Below are 23,367 nucleotides of genomic sequence, written 5' to 3' on the forward strand. Positions count from 1 at the left end.
CAAATCCTTTTAAAAAGACATAGGCAGAGTTCATTGTAGATTAAAAATGTGGGGAGGGGGGAAATCATGAAACTGTCAATGTTTTGTCCCTTGATTCTTTCCTGCACTTGAAAATTTGGCAGAAAAATTTCAGCAGTATTTCAGAATGTGAAAAGTCCCTGCTTTCTCCTCTGCCTCTCCTAGCACTGAAATCATCAGAAGAGAGGAACCTAAAACAGCTGTGCCTTTTGATTGTTTTTATGTTTAGGGGAAATCCACCCTTAAAAACAAGCAAAAGACCTTACAATATTTAAATTCTTACCCTGTCTTCCTGGAAAGCCCAGAGGGAAGAAAAGTAAGATCTATCTATCTATCCAAAGCCGATCCAAAAAAAATTAGTGTACAAATACATTACAAAATAAAGGGCATATAGGGGTCTCATACATACTCATCATTACCGCATTTCCTCTCCCTCTTCTCTTTTTCTCTCCTGGTAAAATTCCCCAAGCCATGTTCCCAGACTTTCCTTCAGAGACCACCCCCTCATTTCAAGAAACCACGCCCCTCTGGGAAAGTTTATTTGACTGCAACAGGGAAAAAAAAAGGAGGAAGAAATTAAGCCAAAAAATAAGAATGACAAAAGAAGGGACGCGGGCTTGTCTCCGCGTTGCAAGGCGAGTGGGCCGCCTTGGCATCTGACCAAGCCATGCCTGCGGATTGCGCGCCGGGGGGAGATGTCGGTGTGGCGGCTGGTGGCCGGGGATGAAGTTGGATCGGGAAGGGGGCCACTTCCTTTCCCCGAGATGGATCGGCCGCGGCGGCGGGGAAAGCGCCACTGAAGTTTGCAGCCTGCTCGGCCTCCCCACGCCAGGGCTCCCCAGGCATCGCGCATCGGCACCGGAGCCAAGGGATCCAGCCGCAAGCCCCCTCCCCAGCCCGCTCTGCCGTGGGAAGTGGAAGTTGCCTCCAACTTTGCCGCGGCTGGCGGAGGGCGGCGTGCCGGGACTGCCCGCTCGCCGGAGGGCTGGGGGCTGGAGGAGGGGCAGGGGGAGCCGGAGAGAAGGGGGCGGGTGGGCTGAGCGCGCTGTGTATAAACAATGGCGGAGGGGGAGGCCGAGGGGAGAGCGCCCCTCTGCCGGAGCGTCTCCTTCCAGCGGCTGGAGCGCTGGCTCTGGGCCGCCGCGGAGGGGGACGGAGCCCGCGGCCGGCCCCGGCAGCAGCCGTGCCAGTGCCAGCCCCCCGGCGCAAGGGCGCAGCAGCGGCAGGACTCGCCCGGCAGAGCCGCCTCCAGCAGCGGCCTGGCCAGGAAAGTTTCCAAGCTCCCCGCCGCCGCCGACGGCCCCTCCCCGGAGCTCCGGGGCAGAGCCCTGCGCAGCCTGTCCCCCTCCGTCCGCCAGCTCTCCCAGCGCTTCGACGCCGCCGCCGCCGGGGCCCCGCGCGGCTCCCACAGCGAGGAGGAGCCGGACGAGGACCGGGACACCTGCTGCCCGCCCCCGCCGGGGAAGCGGGAGGCTCGGCCGCCGCCCCATGAGGAGGGCGGGGGGCCGCAGCGCAGCCAGGGGCTGAGCGAGCCCCCCAAAGCGGGGGAGGCCGGGCTGGAGCCGGGGGGGCTCTGGCCCAGCGTCACCGAGATGCGCAAACTCTTCGGGGAGACCTTTCGGCGGCAGCCCCCCGGCCGGGCCCCGGAGGAGGAGAATGGGGCCCGCTCCGCCGCCGCGGGGCCCCCCCGGCCGGGCATGGACAGCCCCCCGCTGGCCACCGGCCCTCCCGCTCCCGCCGGCGCCGGGAGGGAGGAGGAGCGGCCCCGTGCGGGCCCCAAGCAGCCCCCGCCGCCGCCGCCCCGCAGCTGCATTCCCTACCCCGGCCTGCTGCGAGCGCACCCGCTCCCCTGCGCTCCGGCCGGCGCGGAGGCCAGGAGGCAGCAGCCGCCGCCGCCTTGGGATACTTTGCATTCCTGGCATAGTTCTTCCAAACCACAGGCTGCCCCCCCGCCCGCCTCCTCCTCCTCCTCTGCCTGCTGCCTCCTCCAAGAAGAGAGCTCCAGCCGCCAGGAATTGCTGCCCGCTCACAGCTTCCCGTTCCTTGGCAGCGCCAGCAGCAAACATGGCCCCTCCGGGGGCAGGCCCGGGTCCCTGGAGAGGTCCTCGGGGAGCGAGGAGGAGGGGAGCCAGCTGGTGACACCCAGGAAACGCTCGGTCCGGAAGAAGAAGAAAGACCTGAGCTTTTGGGACAATGAGTCGGACAGTGAGGGGCTAGAGGGCATGGAGGCTGGGCCGGGGCGGCCACCGAGGACTCACGAGGGCCTGGCACACCTGCTGCCTCCTGCAAATGATGCCATCAAGCTGCCCTTGGCGGCCAAGAGGATGGGAGCAGCAGAGGGCAACAGTGGGCATTCCTGTGCTGCCCTGCCGGGGGAAACCAAGGCTGTGGGCAGCAATGAAGGGCACCGGCAGTACATGAGGGGCCTCTCAGAAGGCGCAGCCGCCAATTACTTCCCGCTGGGCACAGCCCCGGCCGTACCCCTGGTCTCCCGGGTTTCCAAAGTGAGCATCCCGCCTTTCAGACAGAGCCCTTGTGGGTCGAGAAGCAGCAGCCGGTACTCGAGCACCGAGACCCTGAAGGAAGAGGACCACTTTGGGCCCTACTGGCCCAGCCAAAGCCGGAACATCCAGGGTGGCCTTGGCATGTACAGATCCCCCAGCTTTGGCCACAGCGACAACCTGGCCAGATTGCAGCAGCAGGTCCGGGTGCGTCCAAAGCTGCCCACGGGCATTGGCAAAGTGAAACAGGACCTGTCCAGTGAGACTCTGCTCCACTGTGGAGTCGAGGTCGAGCGAGCCAAGCACAGGAAATCCATGTCCAACCCTGACATAGCCACTGAGACCCTGTCTCTCCTCAGCTTCCTGAAATCAGATCTCTCCGAGCTGAAGGTGAGGAAGAAAGGTGGCGGGGTCAGTGACCAAGAAGAAGGGGCTGTTAGCAGTGGCAGGAGTGAGAGTTACCGGAGCCCAGTTGAACCCCAAGTGGGAGGCAGAGGCCGAAGTGAGGCACAAATCCCCAACCGTTGGGCGCTAGGCAACCGCCCAACTCTCAAAGACCTCACTGCGACCTTACGCCGGGCCAAGTCATTCACCTATTCTGACAAACCAGCGCCACGCAGGCTCTTCCTCCAGAGCTCCATGAAGCAGAGCTCTTCAGAGCTTCTCCTGGCCAGTAACAGCAACCATGACAGCGTGGTGTCCGACGGGGACACTGGCCAGACAGCGGATGTTGATGGGCTCCCGGTCATCATCCAGGATCAGTATATTCAGGAAGCACGGCAAGTCTTTGAGAAGATAAGTCGGATCGGCTCCCAGCACGACTACGGCTTTGCATTGGAGAAGGACAGCGCAAGTGCAAAGGGTGTGGCGGAGTTTACAGACAGCCAGAAGGAAGCCAACCCGGCCCTTCTGGGGAGCAGAGAGCAAGAGCAGTGTCTTAGGAAAGTAGAGTCCGAAGAAAACCTCTCTGGTGGGAAGTCCATGGAGGAGCTCTCGGGTCATGAGTCTAGCATGACGGATGAAGGCATCGTGACAGAGCCCGACATGGGACTCACCAGCCCAGCCTACAGGGATCTCTGTCAGGCTGTCACGGCGTGGACACCAACCAACGCCGGCCAAGGGGAGAGGGACACCGATCGAGTGAACAGCAAAGAGCTTCCCCTGTCTGGGCTCGCAGCTAGAATGAATCATGAGGGCTCTGTTGTCAATGATACCCTTCCTGGTAAAGCCATGGCCCCAGGGACTCTAGAGGCACCTCTGACTCCAACCACTCCACGGCGCCGAAGGAAGTTTCCCTCCGTTGGCAACAATGGGTCTGATTCCAGCAATGGGGAATCCAGTGGCGAAGCCTACAGATCCCTGAGTGACCCCATGCCCCAGAGGAGGTGCTCCATCACGGAAGAGACTGAGAGCTTCTTGGTGGACAGTAATCTCTTAGGGTCTCTGAATTCCAAGGCTGGCGCCCCGGAGCCGTTGGCCATGGCTCTGTCTGAGTGCACTGGGAGTGCTGCCAGCGACCTGTCCGTCTGTAGCGATGGCATCAAGGATTACAACACCGTGATCCAGAACATCGTTAGCCAGCCTGGTGCCATGGACAAGGTGATTGATGAGAGGGGAAATGGAAAGACAATCAAGAAGAAATCGTTTAGTGACCCCAGCCGTCGCAGCGAGTTGGCCAGCGCCGGCTTTGAGGGCCCTGGAGAGCCCATCAGTGAGATGGACCAGACCATCCCACCTTCCAGCAGCGAACCCATCCTCTCCGAGCAAAGGGACGAGGTGGGGGAGCTGGAGGAATCAGGCCAGGAGGTTGGGAAGCTGGGCTCTCCATCTCAGCATGTCCTACCTGCACAGCCAGAAGGCAACAATGCAGGAGAGTCCGCACCAAACTATAGCTTTGACCCCAAGCTGGCAGAAGTCCTGTCCCGCCGGATCATCAGGCGCAGTTCCAAGAAACGCACCAACCGGGTGACTCACCAGGAGAATCATGAGGCTGCCTCCTTTGCCACGACTCCTGCTGCTACTTTAAGTCGGTTAAGGCCTGCATCCAAGCATGTCCGGCATACCAGCGAGCCTGCAGCCTTCATCCCCATCTCAGCCCCAGAGCTCAATCAAAACATCCATGTAACTGTGCCAGAATCTTCACCTCTCCCCATCAAATCCTACCCTGTAGGCCAAGCTCCATCCTTGGAGGATGTCACCAAGCAATACATGTTGACTCTTAACTCCGTGGACTCATCTTCTGGTGGTACTGTGGATATGCCCAGGTCTTCCCCTGCGACACCAACTACTTCAGAGCCCAAGCTACTGAGATGTTCAAAGCAGCAGGAGGAACACAGCCCTAGCAGCACCAAGAACAAGCCTCAAGTGGTAAGTGCCCCAAGTTTTTTAAGATGCTTTAGTTTAGGACCTGATCCAAAACCCAGTGAAGACAATGGATCTTTTTTGTCTTCAGTGGACTTCAGATTTGGTGCTGGAATGTCGAATTTCTCCTTCCATTCACACTGCTGTAAATTTGGAGTAGCTCCATTGACTTCAGTGAAGTTACTCCAAAGAAATGAGATTAGAATCCAAGCCTTAATGAACAGTGACAGAAACGTTAATTCATCCAGGCTTTTACACAGGGCAAACTCCAATTGCTGTTAGTGTCTGAATTCAAGCTCAGTATTATTTGGTAAAAGACACCGGTGTTGGACCCATTGCAGTGGATGATTGTTTTTTTGCTTTCAAATTCAGTCCTGCTGTTTTGTCTCTAGACTTTGGGATGCTACATAAGGTCTCTATAAACTGTTTTGGCTATAGCTGTGGTAGTTGGTTTTTTGTTTTTGTTTCTTTTGCTGTGAATTTTGAACAACAGTTGCCTTTCATTATTATTCCTGATATTCTGCCCATTGTACTGTAGCCCAAGAATGCTTCAGTCATTTTCAATATAAGTCTGGAAATTCCTGCACTGTCAATATATCTTGAAATTCCTACATGTGCAAATCTCCTTAACAGGAATAAATGCAGCTATTTTTTCCCTACAGCAGAGATGCTTTCTGTCACTAATGTTATTCAGGCTTGTCCATCATTTGTGACATTGCTAAGGGCTTCAGAAATAAACCAGACTTAAAAAAAAAAGTATTAAAATCGGGGAAACTAAACCAAAACAAGACACATTGATTGCATATTAGGGCAGCATCCTGTTCCCATAATAAATTAATGAGGATTTTGTCTTTGGCTTTAGTGCAAATAAAATCCGGGCCTTGTGTAGATTATAAATTGGTGTTCAATGAAATTGATTTCTAGCTGAAGACCACATCCCCTATGTTCTGGTCTGTTGGTTACCTTCCTGACTGAAATCTGTCAGTGGAATGTTCTGTGGAATATCCACTTGTTGCGCTGATCTTTTTTATTTAAATATCGAGTAGATTAGAATGTCTGGTGTGCTAGAGGATTTTTTAAAATTGCATTGAATTGAGAGAGTATTTTTTACCTGGCACAGGAGAATTTGTAGAAGACCCTCAATCTAGCTTGAAGTGCTTTCTGATGGGAGCCGGGGGGGTTGAGAAATCTCAACAGTAGTGTCTTCTGAACAGTGCTTTGAAACAGTTCAATAGTATTCAGGCAGAATTTTGTGAGTGAGATTTGCAATTGACTTGTTCTGAAGTCCCCCTAAAGTTGCATAGATGAGTTTTGTTTCTTCTTTCACTCCTTTCAAAAGAAAACCATCATTGTGGCTGGTGCCATGATCTAACTCCAGTTGCTTTTTACCTAGTAAAATCTCTTCCTTTTTGTTGTTGTTGATGTTGATGAGGGAAGGACAGCGGGGGGTGGGGTGGGTTGTTCTTTTGCTTGGTTTGTTTACGAACGTTGAATGCCATGTTCAGCAGAGCATAAGCTATCTACTAAATTGGTAACAACTGTTCTCGTGCTCCATTGTATTTGCACCTAGTCATGTGTCTTTTTGAACTTTTCTTTCGGTTTTCTTGCAAAGGCTCTGGGATTTTATTTGTGCAATGTGCTACTAGAATTGTGAGAGCCTGACCATGCCTTAGTGATTTATGAGTTCTTTACTCATCAGTGTGGGAGCAACTGCTACTGATGTAATGCTTCAGTTTGTATCTTCTTCCCTCTTGCTAAATCCCTCATTTGTTTGGCTTTCATTGCTGATTTATCCCATCATATGCTTAGATTGTAAGCCCTGTGGGGGCAGAGACTGCCTTTCTATGGTACCTGTATGCAGAGGCTGTGATCCTTTGACTGGGGCCAGTAATAGCCCCGTGGAAGGGCAACACAATCTTGCCCTGTGATAACTATCTTTGTCTGAAACAATGGGCCGGCTGCAAATCCCACATCCTGTGTCTAGCTGTGTAGTGGGCAATTCATTTCCCCCATGCTGTCTGTGGTTGAACAGCTCCTCACGTTGGGCTGGCTCTGTAGCTGGTGGAAATCGGAGTGAATCTAGCCCTATAGAGATGGTCATAACTGAGAAGTGGTGGGTGAGGGGGTAGATTATCGTCACACTGAAAAGAGGTTGGGGGAGAAGTGGAGATTTATGGTGGTTTATTTATGATGATTTATGGATGTTCTAATGGCGAGTTATGGATGCTGGTAAATTTCCCAGTCCCAGGTTGAAAAGTTAGCAGCAGCCAAGCAGATAGTTGTCTGTAACTTAAAAGGTCAGTGCTACGGATTGAGTTGTTTCTTGATAGAGTGAGGAGCTGACAGTCTCTCTGAGTCACCTGACGGGGAAGAGCCAAGGATTCATAAGACTTGTCAGATGTTTTCAGTTTTGTTTGATCTTGGCAAGTGCCATGGTTTGTTCTGTTTCTTTGGCAGTGGATGGAATGGAAGAGGGCTGGTATCTGCACTAATTGGAGCAGTATGGTTTTTGAAAGAGACTGGGGGAGCTGGTTGCTGCGTTGGTTAGTGTCTCGTTGAATAAAGTGTGTGTGCGCATAAAAGGGCCGATGGATGGGTGACTACAGAGGATTCTTACTGGATATTAATTTTTACTAGAGTTGGGTTCAAATCACTACCCTAGATCCAAAAAACCCTTGTCTTTGGGCAAATCCAAACTAGGGATGTGAAAGTGTAAATGTGTACACAGTTAAAATCCTGGACTCATCTGTTAATCTTCACGGTTACATGCAGCCCCCCAGCCCCTGCTGCCTCTGTATCAGAGGCAGCGGCAGGGGAGAGGTGGCTCAGCAGGAGCTGGTATGTGAAGAAAACTGGCTTAAAAGCTGGCTCCCTGCATGGCTCTTGGGGAGTGTGTTACCACTGAAATTTTCAGCAGTTACCCATTTCCCTAAATAAACACATTTTAGCATCCCTGGTCCAGAGCCTGATCTGGACTTTTTCTGTAACCCACGTTGCAGTAATGAGCCAAACCAACCCCCGCCCCTGATCCAACCACTAGAGTAAAGTTTGGCTCTGAATAAAGAACCAGATTTGCACCTGGCCCTCGGACCTATAATGAGTCTGGACCAAAACAGCCCTGACCCTTCCTTGGCCCTTCCTCAGAGTTTTACCAGTAGCTCAGCAGCTCTGTGCAGTCATTTTGAGTTTTGGTTTAGGGACAAGTTTACCTTGCACTGAATCAGAGGGAGCTATCCATCCCTTGCTCCCCTCTTCCAACCGCGTTATCCACTACCCCTGTGTTCACTGGTATTAAATTATTGCCACTCTCCATTGTGGGGACTAATTCCAAATTATATCTACATTGATCTGATTCCTAGGGGTTGTTTATTCTAAAGGACATACAAGGTGGGGGAAACCCAGGCTGCTACAATCCTCTGAGACAATGGATCTTATCTCTAAGTAGTGTCTGGAGATTTCCGATTGGGGAGGTTTGTTTGGGGTTGGAATTTCCATGTTGAGCTTGAATAGAAAAAGATTCCTTCCCTCTTTGCTGGCGACGGCATATTTAACAGTATCCATACCTAGTTATTACTGGCTGGATCCTGCTAGGTGCTGAGCACCCATGAATCACTCTGTGAAGTCAGTGGGAGCTAAACACACCTAGTATTTCCAAGGTCCAGGCATCCTGCCCACCAATGAAATCCCCTTTTTTCGTTATGTTATCAAGTGATCAAGACAAAAGCCCCGTTCTGTCGGTTTGTGCTGGATATTAGGAGACTGTTCCTATCCCAGCTGCTTAGAATGAATTTTAAAGTGGGCCAGTTATGGGTATCCTTATAAGGAGCCACAAGGAGTGAATTCGGGCCAAAGTCTACAAGTTATTTAGGCTCCTATTTTTCTTGGAGCCTAAATACCTTTGTGGATCTGGGCCATAGCCTTCACCCTTTGAGACCAGTCCATTGTTCCCTGGGACCCCCCCTCCCAGGCCTGCTGCTGACCTCAGCATACAGTATCAGGCCCTTGGACTAATGAAATCATACACCGAATGTGAGGGTCGCAGGAGGAGTTTTATTATCCCCATTTTACAGATGGGAAAACAGAGATTTATTCGAGGCCATAGATGGAGTTCAGTGCCAGACCCAGCTGAGAGTGTAAGGATTCTTGGTGCCCAGGTCTCTTCTCCAGCCAATAGACTCTCATCTTCTGTCTCCAATTCCCTAACCAATGATACAGGTTGAACCTCTCTAGTCCAGCACTCTCTGATCCAGCAACATCTGTGGTCCGGCATGATTTTAGTTAGCTAGATGTCTCCTTGTCCCACGGTCCTATCAAGTTTGTATACAGCCACCTCTTCTGGCTCTCAGTGTTCTGTGCTGTTATTTAGCTCTAATTGACTCCTAAATGTCTTATAAGAGCCCAGTAAGCAGTCAAAGCTGCTGTTGGTAATGCTGCTAGATGATATTGTCTTCCTGTGATCTGGCAAATCCTCTGGTTTGGCACCGATCAGACTCCAAGGCTGCCAGACTAGAGAGGTTCAACCTATAGTTCTTTTCTGGCAATCATTGCTTTTAATTTCACGCCTCTGGGCCCCTGTTGCCTGAATGCTTGTGTACTGTGCCCTGGGTCAAAACATGCCGGCAAAGAGAGCCATTTGCAGCAAATCTGCTTTGTGATTCTGCTGCTGTCTCTTGCCCCAAATACACTGCTGTGCTCAGACAGGCACTGCACATCTTTGGGTACGTCTAGACTACATGCCTCTGTCGCCAGATGAGGCATCCTGGGATGAGGCATACCTGGGTGGTCGACAAATGCCTTTGATGTCGACACCCGCGCGTCCAGACTACCGCGCTGAGCCGACAAACAGCTGATCGGCTCAGCGCGGCAGCCATGTAAATTTAAATGAAGTGGCGATTATTTAAATCGCCGCTTCATTTTCCTATGCCTGGTAGCCTAATCTACATGCCTCTGATGACAGAGGCATGTAGTCTAGACGTACCCTAAGGCAGAGTGGGTGCAGCCAGGAGAAATAGGTGGAAGATAACACCCAGGGCTGCTTTAAGGATACCATGAAGCAGCCAGGGATGGCTTTAAGGTCTCCCTGTGCCCCTTCCCCCTTGCATGTCTCTTGCAGAACAGTGGTGAAGGGGGACACAGTGTTCTCTGTAGTGATGCCACTGAAAGTGCTGGGAGGGGAGACATGAGAAGAGGCGGCGGAAGGGCAAGTTGGGCCTTTAACAGGATTAAAGGCTTGACCTGGGCCTGGAAATAAAAGGCAAGTCCTCCTTTTTTGTAGGTGGAAAATTTGGTATCTGAGAGACATTCTGGGGCCAGTGTCCCTGCAGGGAGCTAGTTATGGGTCACATGAGGGACTTAGTGGAAGGGGTTCAAGAGTCAGGTCAGGAAACCCCACAAGCCAGGGTAGGAAGCTGTGGCCTTGACGCCAGTGTCTAGAATGCTGGTGAGACCGATACTGGAATACTCTGCAGTTCTGGTGAAAAGGATGTGGGGAAATTTGGAAAGGGGCTATGGAGAGCTATGAGAATGGGGTCAGGCCTGGAAACAGTGCCTCTCAGCGAGGGACATATGAGTCTTGAAAAGAAGATGGAGCGATGGGCTGATTAGTGTACAAGCACCTTCTTAGGGAGCAAATACCAGCTAGTAATGAGCTCTTTAATGTAGGCAGGACAAGAACCGATGGCTACATTGAAGCTGAAGCCAGACAAATTAATGGCAAGAATACAGCACTTTTTTTAACAGTGAGGACAAATAACCACTAGAACAAACGACCCAGGGAAATGGTGGGTTTGCCATCAGGTGATGCCTTTAGGTTGAGGGGGACTGTTTTTCGGGGAGGTCTGCGTTAGTCATACACAACTTATTGGGTTCAGTGCAGAAGTGGAGAGAATTCTGCAGCCTGGGATATGTACAGGGTGTCAGACCAGATGATGTAATGATCACTTAAAATAAATAAATTAATGGAGATTGCCTATCTCCTAGAACTGGAAGGGACCTTGAAAAGTCATTGAGTCCAGTGCCCTGCCTTCACAGCAGAACCAAGTACCATCCCTGACAAGTTTTTGCCCCAAATCCCTAAATGGCCTCTGCAAGGATTGAACTCACAACCCTGGGTTTAGCAGGCCAATGCTCAAACCACTGAGCTATCCCTTGCTGCCCCCCCCCCCATTTCTGGGTTTAGAAATCTGTGAGTGCTGTCACACCTGAGAGAGGGGCAAAGCAGACAGACCCTCAGCAAAGCTATGTGTGAACAGGATCCCAGTTTGCTCCATTATAATCTGCTGGCATTACTGACACACGCAACTTGTTTGTATTGTGATTTTCTTCCCTCCTGTCCGCCCTCCTGAGCCAGCACTGCTGGGAGAGTGAACTGGGGTGAAATCCTGCCCCTGAAATCCTGGATCCCCCCCTGAATTCTTGTCCTCCTTGGGCCTCCTCAGCAGAATGGTGTGCAAAGTGTTAGTGAGTAGCAGGGTTGACTCACTGACTCAGCGCCTCCTGCTGGCCACACTGGGAATTAGCTCTGTGTGAGTGTGCCGCCTTTGGGTCAGTGTCTTGCTGGTCACCGCTTGGCTCTCTCCACCGTCTGCTCCTGGACCCGTGTTGCTCCCTGGACCGCGGTGTCCTCTTTTTGACACTGCCCCCCGGCAGTGCCTACCCCTCCATTCTCCCTCCTTCCAGGGCTAGCAACAGTCCTCAGCCCTGACACTTGCCTGAGCAGCCAACTGCAGCCCCTAAGTCTAGTCCCTTGCCTCAGGGCAAGCTGCAGTTGCTAAAGGCCTTGCTTGAGTGTGTCAAGGTGCAGTGCACAGGGGAAAGGTGGGACCCAGGCCCTCCCCACTGCTCTGGGTCCTGCCCACAGACTCTCTGGCACAGCCTTGTCCTGCCCTTCTTCTCTCCTCTCTTAACTGCCCATAGCATTCCCTAGGCCACTTCCCCATGACCCTGACACCTTCCTTGTACCAAGGCCTAGAGCCTGGCAGGTGTCAGACTGGAGCTTCCCTCCAGCTCCCCATAGCCTACCCAGCCCTACTGCCAGGGAACCAGTCCTGCACCTTTCCTGGTCAGACACCAACTGCCCTCTGCTCTGCTGAGCAGCTCCTTATATCAGAGCTGCCCCAGCAAGCTGCCCTTTGATTGGCTCCCTAGAAGCCTCTCCCTGGTTGGAGGGGTGTGTGCAGGTAACCCCTTCCTCCTTGCCATTCTGGGGCAGCTGGCCCACTACACAGCCCTTTCGACAGTAGGGCTGCAGGAGAGTCACAGAGCCCTGACACCTGGCAAAGATCCGTGTGACGGAAAGAACCCAGATCCAGTTTGCATAGCCCGCAGTTGTAGGGATCCACTGAGCGTCGGGGTGACAGTCTGCCAAGGCATGCCACAGCGCAGACTCTTGCAGGGTGGGGGCTTAGTGCAGACCTGGGTGTTTATGCCTTGAAAAGCTGGGGTACAAGTTCAGTTAACCCCTATGGGGTTTGTGCTGTAGTGGCCCTGATATAAAGTCCCCTACTGAGGATGAGCCGTGTGGTTTGTATGATCTCCTGGGGCTCTGCGGGTTTCTTTGACTTTTTTTGAATGGAGCTTTCCCGTGACTCCCTGAAGCAATTCAATGGACGGATATCCTGAATTGCCTGCTGCGCCACTTCTAGTGCAGCTGCTTGCCAGTCTTGTGATTGCCAGGCTGTCTGCAGGATGCCTCTGTGCCCTGACATGCTCATGGAGCGAGAGGGCAGCTGTCAGGTCAGTGAAAGACCCTCCTGGATCCAGAGGGACTGTAGTTTTCCTGGTGTTGGAGGGGAAGCAATTATTTACCCTGTGCAAGTTGGAAAGAAGAGGAACTGCAAACATAGATAAAGATTCTGTGTTTACGATTCTCGAGCAAGTGACTGGCTGAATCTTGCTGGCCAGGCAAAAGCAGACAGAATGAAACACACCCACCAGGTTAAGAGGACCATTTTGCACAATGAACCAAGAACTCCCCTGCAATATTTTTCTTTAGGATCGCCCAGTTGTGAAGATAGGTATGATGATCCCAATCCTCTAAGTTATTTAGGTGCCTAACTCCCATTGGAGAATCGGGGCCCATGTTACTAGAATGGGAGTAATCATGTAGCCTCCTGTCAAGGGGCAGACTCACCGCTATGGCGCCTCCAGCTGGTAGCCCTGGGAATTAGCTCTTCGAGTCACTGGACACCTCCCTCAAGTCTAGTTGGTGTCTCCCCGTGTTCTCGCTCCCCTCTCTAGTCCAGACTCGTGTCATTCTTGGACCACAGCAGCCTCTTCAGGACACTGCCGTCTGGCAGTGCCCACTCCAGTGACTCTGAGCCCCCTTCCGGGGGTAGGTGTTTATCCAGCTTTGCACTCCAGGGTCCTGCTCTCCCAACGGGCACCAGTTCTCCTCCCAGGGAGCACTCAGTTCCTCTGTACCCACCTTGCCTCAGTGACTCACTGCCAGTCTTCATCTAGCCCCTGCCTCGGGCAAACTGCAGTCTGTAACGGTCGCTCGTCATTGGCAAGGGGGTGTTAGGCTTGCCAGATGCTTTCTCCAAACATGCCAAAAAACCAAAACAACCACCACCCCGGGAGACCAAACTTGTTGAGAAAAATCAAACAAACAAGGAGACAAATGTTATTGAGCGGGGAAAAAAGGGGGGGGGGGCGCTGCACCTTTAAGAATCATCGCACGCCTCACTTCCTCACACCAGACACGGCAGGGGAAGATTGTCCCCGCCGGCCTTCCGTCTGAGAGAAACAGAAAATACCGAATATAGTACATGTTTAGTATTTTCTGTTTTTTTTTTTTTTAAAAAACAGGACAGGGGCCTTAGAACCCCGATACCTGGCAACCCTAGGGGGTGTGAACCTGCTGTTTTTTCCTACTATGGCTGTGTCTCTGCAGCCCGAGTGGATTCAGGCCCTGTAGCCTGGGAGCTTGCCTGGCCGCAGTTTTCCCTGCTCGACTTCCCTAGCATCCAGGCCCTTCCTGCTCTCTATTCAGAGCAGCAGTGAACTCTCCTTTCCCACTAGGAGCACTTCTTTATATAGCCCCCAACTGGGCCCTCATTAGCTACAGATGCCACAGCTGGGGCTTCGCTCTCAGCCCTCACTCAGGGCTGGGTTTTTGCCCTTAAAGGGCCAGTGCAGGGCAAGTGCCTGTCACACCTCCCCATCTAGCGGGTAGTTCATATAGAAGATAATGGCCCATTACAGCTAGCTCATGGAATTACTCTTTGGCTGTGTCTACACTGGCGTGATCTCGCGCAAAAGCAGCCGCTCTTGCGCAAAAACTTGCTGCCTGTCTACACTGGCGACATGTTCTTGCACAAGTGAACTGACATTCTAATGTATAAAATCAGGGCTTCTTGCGCCAGAACTCTGATGCTCCTCCTCAGGAATAAGCCCTTTTGCTCAAGAGCTCTTCCAGAAAAGGCCAGTGTAGACAGGCAACATGAATTTCTTGCGCAAGAAAGCCCTATGGTTAAAATGGCCATCGGAGCTTTCTTGCACAAGAGAGCGTCTACACTGGCATGGATGCTCTTGCGCAAAAACACATGCCAGTGTAGACGCTCTCTTCTGGAAGAGTTTTTGCAGAAGAACTCTTCCGCAAAAGAGTTTTTGCGTGAGAATGCGCCAGTGTGAACGTAGCCCTTTAGTTCAGGTGGTGGGGGCTCTGTGCTGTTGCATTAAAGGTCTTATGCTCAGGCAGTGGTGATGGCTGGTGTGTGTGATTGATGTGACCCAGGTGTTTCTGGGTATCTGAGCAAAATCAGACTCAGTTGAGCATTGTCCAGTTGTCCATCAGTTGCTTCCTAGACCCTGCCTAACGGTGGAAGGAGGCAGAGAGCGGGGAGTGTAATGCGATAGTGTCAGGGTTTAGGGAATAGGCATTAGTGTTGCCAGGTGTCCAGTGTTTGTCCAGAACACCGAGCCAAAAAGAAAAATGGGTGGCACCGGTCAGCACTGTTGACTGGGCTGTTAAAAGTCTGGTTGGCGGTAGGGATGTCAACATGTAGTCCACTACACAATTAACCCATAAGCCTAGGCTAATCAGTGTATCTTGTCACCTACTCGCATTTCCCCCCCCCTTGCTGACTAGGTATCAGAGGCAGCACCACGGAGGGAGGGTGGGGGAGGCTGCCGCAAAGCAGCCTGTGTCCGCAGTGGCTCGGATTCTGTACCAGAGGCAGCAGCGCGGGGCAGCAGGCAGAGCCTGTCTCCCTGGGGAGCTGGTTTTTAAATTGGCTGCCCTCGCGGACTGTTCCTGTCTACCACCTGATAGAGAAGCAGCAGCGCAGGGATGGCAGGGGGCTCCCCGGGAGTGGGGGAGGAGTGCACTGGCTGCCGGCCCTGCTCCTAGGGACTATCTAATAGTTGTGTAACCGCCAACATTTCATGTGGTTACACGACTCTTCCAATTACACGCTATCTAACCTCCCTAATTGGTGGTGAAATGGGGCTAAGGCAGGCTTCCTGCCTTCCATGGCTCTGTGCAATTCCCCAGCGTCTAGCATGTCTGGCCCCAAGGTGGAGGGACAGCCAGGGATGCACCGTGCACTGCCCCTGCCCCTAGCACTGTCCCTACAGCTCCCATTGGTCAGGAGCCATGACCAATGGGAGCTGCAGTGGCGATGTCTGTGGGTGTAGGCAGCGTGCACTATGCACAGCTGCCTGGCTGTGCCTCTGCCTAGGGACTGTACATGCTGCCTGCTTCCAGGAGCAGTGCAGTGTCAATGGAGGCTTCCCACTGCCCCACCGACCAGGAGCTGCCTCAGGTAAGCACCACCTAGACTGAGCCTGCACCCTGAATTTCCTCCCTCACCCCAAACCCTTTCGCAGCCCTGAGCCCCTTCCCGCACTTGAGACTGCTCAGCCCCAGTCCAGGGCCCGTACCCCCAGCCACAGCCCTCAGCCCCTCCAGCACCCCAACCCCCTGCCCCAGCCCAGTGGAAGTCATTGAGGATGAGGGGGAGCAAGTGCCAGAGGGAGGGGGATGCGTGTGGGTGGGGCCTCACAGAAGGGGCGGGGTCTCTAGGCAGGAGTAGGGAAAGGCTGTTCAGTTTTGTGCAATTAGAAAGTTGTCCCTCCTAGTTGGCCTAGGGGAAATGCTAATGAAGTGGGCTTTTTTGAAGGGATGCCATACAGCTCTGTTTCTCTCCATGCCTCAGATTAGGTAAACAGAAAATCCGACAGCATGTATTCTGTACAGCACAATGGTGAACAGGGTGATGCTCACTGGTTATGGTTAACTGGTGGGCTGGAGCACTCCTCCTCCCCCTCTTAGTGCAGGCAGAGGGCATCTGCAGCAGGCCTGTCCTGTCCGGAGCAGCCCCTGCCTGCACCCATTTAATTGGTTAACCAGTTAAACGTAACAGTTAACCGTTACCTGGGATTTTTCATCTCTGATAGTGAACACCTAGCAATATAGTCCACAGACCATCTGAATGACTCCCTTTCTGGAGTTGTATTACTCACTGGCTACGTCTACACTGGCCCCTTTTCCGAAAGGGGCATGCTAATTTTAAACTTCAGAATAGGGAAATCCACGGGGGATTTAAATATCCCCCGCGGGATTTAAATAAAGATGTTCGCCGCTTTTTTCCGGCTTGTAGATAAGCCGGAAAAAAGCGTCTAGACTGGCCCGATCCTCCGGAATAAAGCCCTATTCCGGAGGATCTCTTATTCCTACTTATCTACAAGCCGGAAAAAAGCGGCGGACATCTTTATTTAAATCCCGCGGGGGATATTTAAATCCCCCGCGGATTTCCCTATTCTGAAGTTTAAAATTAGCATGCCCCTTTCGGAAAAGGGGCCAGTGTAGACGTAGCCACTGTGTTTGCATGTCCCGTCCCCTGCCTCCCATTTGGCTTTTTATTATTTGTGAAAAATAATGTGAAAAATGCTATGTGATCGCTGTAAGTCCAAAGGCTGATTCAGTAGGGATGCATCCAGAATTGTTGGGGCAGAAGAGAAACTGGAAGGGAAAATTGCAGCTACTATGTGTTTGCCTGAGTACATGTATACAGCCGTTTCATTTCATTACTGCATGGCTGTTTGCTGTGCAATTCCCTGAAGTTATTGACTAGCTTTCTTTGCAAATGAATGTGATTTGTGTTACTGGAAAATATTACTCATAACAAGGTTTTTCATCTGAGATGCTGAGTGCTTCATAAATATTAATTAAGCTTCACATCAGTGGCTAGCCTCCTTTTTCAGATGCAGAAACAGAGTCACCGAGAGACTGAGGGATGAGGCCAATCTCGTGCAGCGAGTCAGCACTAGAGTTGGGAATAGGACTCAGGAGTCCTGAGTGACACTGCTCTCCCGCTAATCATTCGACAACACTATACTATAGGTTGAACCTCTCTAGTCCGACACCCTCGGGACCTGACCAGTGCCGAACCATGGGAGATCCATATTGTCTAGTAGCATTACCAACACTTCCACTGCTTACTGGGCTCTTACAAGACATTTTTAGGTAAATTAGAGCTAACTAACAGCACAGGACACTGAGAGCCAGGACTGGTGGCTGTAAACAAACTTTATGGGACTGCGGGAAACTTGGTCATACCCATGATAAGTGGACATCCAGCTAACTAAAATCATGCCAGACCACGGATTTTGCTGGACCAAAGAGTGCCAGACTAGAGAGGTTCAGTCTGTACATAGTTTGATAGATTACAGCTCAGGAAAGCTGAGATGGAGATTTTCATAAGCATAATAGTGAGCTTACCCCTGAATCCTAATGGAAAAGCATGTCTGAGATAGGCAGTAACTCCATGCACACTGCAGTATATTCACATCTGTCTGCTTTCCCTGAGTGCTCACAGGCTCACACCATCATCCATGGTGAGCACTGGATAGACGAGCTGCTGTTGAATTTGGTCATCTCCAGAAGACACAGATTGGGAAACTGAGTTTGAATTGGCAGGTCTGACCAGCACCATGAGCCACCTGGGAGATGGTTGGGTCTGATGGGCAGAACTTGCGCCTATGTATTGGTGCTCCCATCGTACATCCCAGTTTTCCTTCTGGGAGATTTGGAGCAAATCACTTATTCCCTCTCCATGTTTCAGCTTCCTCACATGTAAAATGAGGATAGTACAATTGGCCTCCCAAGGCATTAATTAATGTTTGTAGGAGGCTGTGAGATCCTGGTGAAAAGTGCTATTTAAGTGCAAAGTATTCTCCGTTGTCAGCACAGCCTGTTATTAGCAACACACAGATTATACAGGCTCAGAAACATCATGCAAGTATTTCCAGAATTCAGTTCAAAGAGGCATTCAAGGTTCTTCGCAAAGCAAAGGACCCACACTTGCACTGAGAAATTATCTGGTGAGTTGTAAGCTGTAGGTAGGCAGTGGTGTGGGTGTTCCAGTAGGGGGCAGCACTGAGTCCCGGATGGCTGAGGGTGCTGTGCAACTTTCAGAGAGAATGTAAAATGGAGAGCCCAGCCATTAAAGAGCCTATGGTGCACAGCCAGCCCGAGCCTCTTGGCCAAATTCACATTATACATGAGTCCTTTCTGCTTTCCTGGGTCTTTCCTCTGACATGAGTACAACTGTCTTCACTTCCTGTCCTAAATGTATTGCTCCCTGCTAGGGTTTGTTGGACGGCTCTCATCCAAGAATTGACCAGGGCTAGTGCTCTTTAGTTTGGGAGCCTTGGCACTTTCCCAGGACTTCTCAGGCTAGCTGTGTGGAGTAGCCCCTATTGTGAAGAAGATAGTGTCCTTAAATCACTTGGGCCTCCTTTGACACAGTGGTTCTTTATTAGTGAAAGTGAACTGCTAAGAAGTTGACATTTCCCTTGACTTCTCGTGGGAAGGGGAGCTGCCAAAGGAAGAGAGTTGCCTTTGATGGTGTTGCTTCATTGAATCGTTATTGGTTAAATATGAAGTTGTGTTTTTTTCCCATACAGAGAGATTTTTTTTCCTTAACACATGTTAACAATGAAATCTCAATTAACATGATTCAGTTGATGATAACAGAAACTATGTATCTGGGAAGTTTCCAACAAGTTGATATAGGATGCTGGGGTTGTTGCTTTGTTGCTTTAACATATTTAAGGACGATTTGTAAAAGAAATAAAATGTGGCTTATGTCCCATTTAAATTTAGTGAAACCATAACACACCCAAATCAAGCTGAATCAATGAAAGGGCTTTTAATATTAATTTAAATACGTTTGTTATTAAAATTATAATCACAAACATAAAAAAATAAACAAGCTTCTCATAATACATACATTTCTCATAATATAGTAATATTTTGCTACCTAATCCTTGATATAATGCAAATCCTTAATTGTATGTAATAAGAGTGGTGAAAATATAAATCAGTTTATTTGTATGACACTATACAAAGATAATTTGATTATAAAAATCCAACTAGTTGAAGAAAAATATGAACGTAAAATAAAAAAAGAGAAGAAAAATTCCAGCAAGAGGGATAGAAATGGAAGGAGGGAAGGAAGTGGTAGAGGGGGAGGAGAAGGGTGCCATGCATTTAATAGGATCACTCACAATACTTCCATTAAAGCATCCCAGAGCTCTGAGAATTTTTGGGGTTGGGGTGGTATTTCTGTGCAGTTCTTTTCTTGGTGGCCAAACTGATGGTGTCAGTGCTACGTCTTCAATTGTTGGTCACTATTTGGATTTCTATTTTTGTTGTACTAGTTTTTTAATAATTAGTGTTCTGCTTAGCTAAAGTCCTTCAGATGTATTCAGGGGAAGGGCTTTTTAGTCACTGCATAAAACTCTTCCCTTGTTTCTGTTATCTCCTATTTATCTTGGATGATTAATGAGCTGTTTGGCAAAAGGAGACCTTTGTTAAAGCATCAACATCTTACTTTGGTTAAAATGCAGATGCTCCTAGCAGACATTGGAGAGACCCACCAGTGGTCTTGCAGCAAAACTAGGGAAACAGTAGAGCTAACCGTCCTGTGTTTTCTAAGGTAAAAAAACTTGGCAGAACACTGCCCTTTCCTTTCTTCTTCTTTTCTCCTTTCAATTTTTAACCCTTCTTTATTCACCATAAAGAAGCCAAAAAGACAAACACCCTCACTTTGTGTCACCTTTAATAAAATCCAGTGGATACAGATGAACTTTCTGAGCATTACTGTGGGCACTGCTTGCCACAGAAGCTGTCAAATTCATCCCCTGAATCCCACTTCTGCCTCTCCAGTGCCTTTCATACGAGGAGAAAGCATTGTGACTATTTTCAAGCAGTGACGGTGTGTGCGGTATAGACTGCCCTTGCCCAAGCATTGCACACGCTAAGCAAGACAGAGTGTGGGCAGGACACTGAGGAAGAAAGAACTAGACTGTATGGGCCAGATCTTCAGGAGCTGCAAATCATTGTAGGTCGACTGATTTACACCAGCTGAGCATTGGGCCCTGTGTGTTTGCTGGGATGCGGATTGTCATCCTAGTGTAGTGGTGCAGTTAAGGTGTGCAGTGGGTTGCCATATTGACTTCAGTGGTTTACAATAGGGGTGAACTCTGCTGCAGCCATGTAACCCTGTTGACTTCACTGGGTTGCATGATTGGAACTGACAGCTGAGTTTGGCTCTGGATCTCTCTAAGAAGCCCGGAGTAGAAACTGTAATGTCCTGCCAGTGATGAGGGCAACCGGGGTAGGAATCAGAGGACTGCTCCTACCTTGGTTGAACTTTCAGGCTGCCGGACTAAGCAAAGTAGGTGCAAATTTTTCCTTTTAAGGGCAAAATTTCAGCTGTAACTTTGACTATCTCTCCTGCCTTTTGGTCTTTTTGTGCTGCAGCCATAACATAACTTAAAACAGTATTTCATTTCTCTTTGATTTATTATATATTGGAACAGGACGCTAGGATGTTTTACTTCAGATGGCACCAGACATGAATGGAGTGGAGTGGAGGGGAACTTTGGAATGGAGTTGCTTTGATTACAGGACAAAATGCCCGGGACCGGATATAACTTGGCACCATCATTCTGGCTCCAAGTGGAAATTTACATGCTCCATGACCTGTGAATAAGAAATGATCCCTTTTTTTAACTCAGTAGGAAGGGCCAGCGATGTTCTGTACAGTGTCACCTTAGATTCCAAATGACTCGGGTGAAAGGTTTGGAGCATGTTAATTTGTTAATCAGTGGTTTAGCCCTGGCAGCAGGAGCTCGGGAGAGTGAGACTGGATATTTTCCTCCTGTAAACCCAGCATCAAGGGGGTTTTTCAACCAGGCCTGAGTTTGTCTGGGTTGACATTTTGGCTGAAGAGAGCGCAGCCTGGGGACATAAAGCTTATGAAAAATTAATATTCATAACACTATCTAGATGGGCTTGTTTACTCTGCATTACACTGAGAGGACAGATCCTGAGTTAGTGTGAATTGCTGTGGCGTTGGTGTCGTCTGTGGAGTCATGACAAGGTAGTGCCCGCTGAGGGTCTGGGCGGTCTTCCAAAGAATTCATGGCCATATGTGTCAGGGGCTTGTGTCAAAGTCGAGTGAGGACAGTGGAAGTGACTTCCCTGAGCATTGGATCATGAGGTCACAACCTGCCTTCAGGACCTGACTTTGTAAAAAGCTTAGCACCTGTAACAGAGCTCAGCACCCAGCGTGCGTGTGTGTGTGTGTGTGTGCAAGACCTTGCACAGGTGGCTTGGCTCTGTGTGTGGCATGTGCATGTGCATGTGCAAGCATGCCCTTACTTGTGTACGTGTGTGTGGCCTGGATTGGTGTGGCCGTGTTTCTGCATGTAGGCAGGATGCAGCCATGGTGCTGCTGGTCTCGCTCATTCAGCTTCCTTTTAAAGCTGTAATGGGGGATCCGCATTAACCCGGCAGCCAGTCCTGGAGTGGGGAGCGGTGCTCTCCTGACCATGGTGTCAAACTGGTGCTGCATGTGTGTGGACAAAGGTGCGCACCTGTGGTGATATAAAAACAGGTGTGTTGACAGGAGAAACATGGAAAGCAGCTACGTGAGCCTGTGAGGGCCAATCCAACGAGGTTCTGGGAGTCACAGATGCTCAGCGTCTTGCAGGAGAGGAAAATGCGTCACCCTAATGTAAACCCTGTAGCCTACTCTGTCCACAGCTCTCTACTAGTGACACCAGCATAGAACCTAACCACATAAGCCACAATAGCAGAGCCTTATACAACTAGACATCCTCTAATGTGTCTATGCCATTAGGTGCCAGCAATGCCCCTCTGCTCTGTATGCTGGCCAAATGGACAGTCTCTGGGTATGTCTAGACTACATGGCTCCGTCGATGGAGCCATGTAAAATTGTTTACTCGGCATAGTCAATGAAACGGGGATTTAAATAATCCCCACTTCATTAAAATAAAAATGGCCGCCGCGCCGTGCCGACGATCAGCTGCCGGCATAGCGCGGTAGTCTAGACGCGGTGCGGTCGACAAGAGGGTCTGTGGAGAGAATCCCTCCCTCTTCTCTCGACTGGTACAGGCAAGGATGTTGGGATGGGGGATGGATCGTTCGCCGGGTGCATGGTCATTCCCTCTGGGGCATCTGGCATTGGCCACTGTCAGCAGACAGGATACTGGGCTAGACGAACTTTTGGTCTGACCCAGTATGGCCGTTCTTAATGTTCTTTGTTCCAGCCGACTGCAATCCCTGGGCTCTGCCTTTCATCTCCACCTCTAGTTAGTGGCTAACCTGACCCCTCTGGTTGGTGGAATGCAGAAGAAAAATCTCTCTCTCCCATCCCTTCTACTAGTCTGCTGACAGCCAGAAAGGCCTGTCTGTACTTCAGCCCTCCCCCAGGCATTGTTATTTCAGGGTCCTGCTTGTCAGTCGTCCCACTGCCTGTTGCTCAGAGCTTTCCCCTTAGCAGCAGGATTAAACTAAAGGAGAATCTGAGACCAGCGGTGAAACTTGCCAGCGTCGTGTTAAAACCACACTGCTGCTGCCTAGGATTGCTCTGTGCAGCTGCTGAGGCACCGCAGCCTCTGTCTACAGACTCAGGTCAGCGCTGCACGGGGTCTCATTCAGACAGGTTTCTTTGAAACCGTTATAAGAGGACTTTTTTTGTGGGGGAGGGGGTACATCCATGGATGTTTGTTTGCTAGAAACTGACGGCTGAGACCCCACCACTTCCCAAAGAATGTGTCTTACTGCTCGCCAGCAGGATCATGGATCATTAGACCCTGAGAAAAGTCGGTGAGCAGTAATTCTGCACTGGGTGGCACGAGTGTTAATACTGGAGTAACTTCACTTACATTAGTGCAGCGCCACCTTTGTAAAACTGGCATAACTGAGTGGAGAATCAGGCCCTAAGTTTTCCAGCCCTGCACTATTTTGTTTAGAAGAATATTAGCCAGGCATTATTCCACTGTAATACTGTGGCTCTAGCTAACACTGCCAGTTTCCCCTCTCAGTTACCCCAGTGTCATTTCACTGATTATAATGGAATTGTCTTGGTAACTGGGAGGGGTTCATTTTTCTAACATTGTGCCGGGGTCTCATATCCTGGTGGCAAAACCTGGCGCTCTCCCAAAAAAA

The 23,367-nt window shown here is 50.5% G+C and overlaps 1 protein-coding gene across 1 annotated transcript in view; it reads left to right on the forward strand.

Annotated features, from left to right (window-relative positions):
• The first annotated feature begins 534 nt into the window (after positions 1-534).
• ARHGEF17 (Rho guanine nucleotide exchange factor 17) overlaps positions 535-23,367 on the forward strand; it is a 258,300-nt gene continuing 235,467 nt past the window's right edge. Inside the window, exon 1 of the mRNA XM_014577378.2 lies at positions 535-4,886. Within this exon, the coding sequence (XP_014432864.2) occupies positions 1,077-4,886 (3,810 nt within the window). The 5' untranslated portion in view covers positions 535-1,076. The remainder of the gene's footprint in view (positions 4,887-23,367) is intronic.

Source organism: Pelodiscus sinensis, chromosome 1 (genome assembly GCF_049634645.1).
Source record: "Pelodiscus sinensis isolate JC-2024 chromosome 1, ASM4963464v1, whole genome shotgun sequence".
NCBI classification, from domain to species: Eukaryota; Metazoa; Chordata; order Testudines; family Trionychidae; genus Pelodiscus; species Pelodiscus sinensis.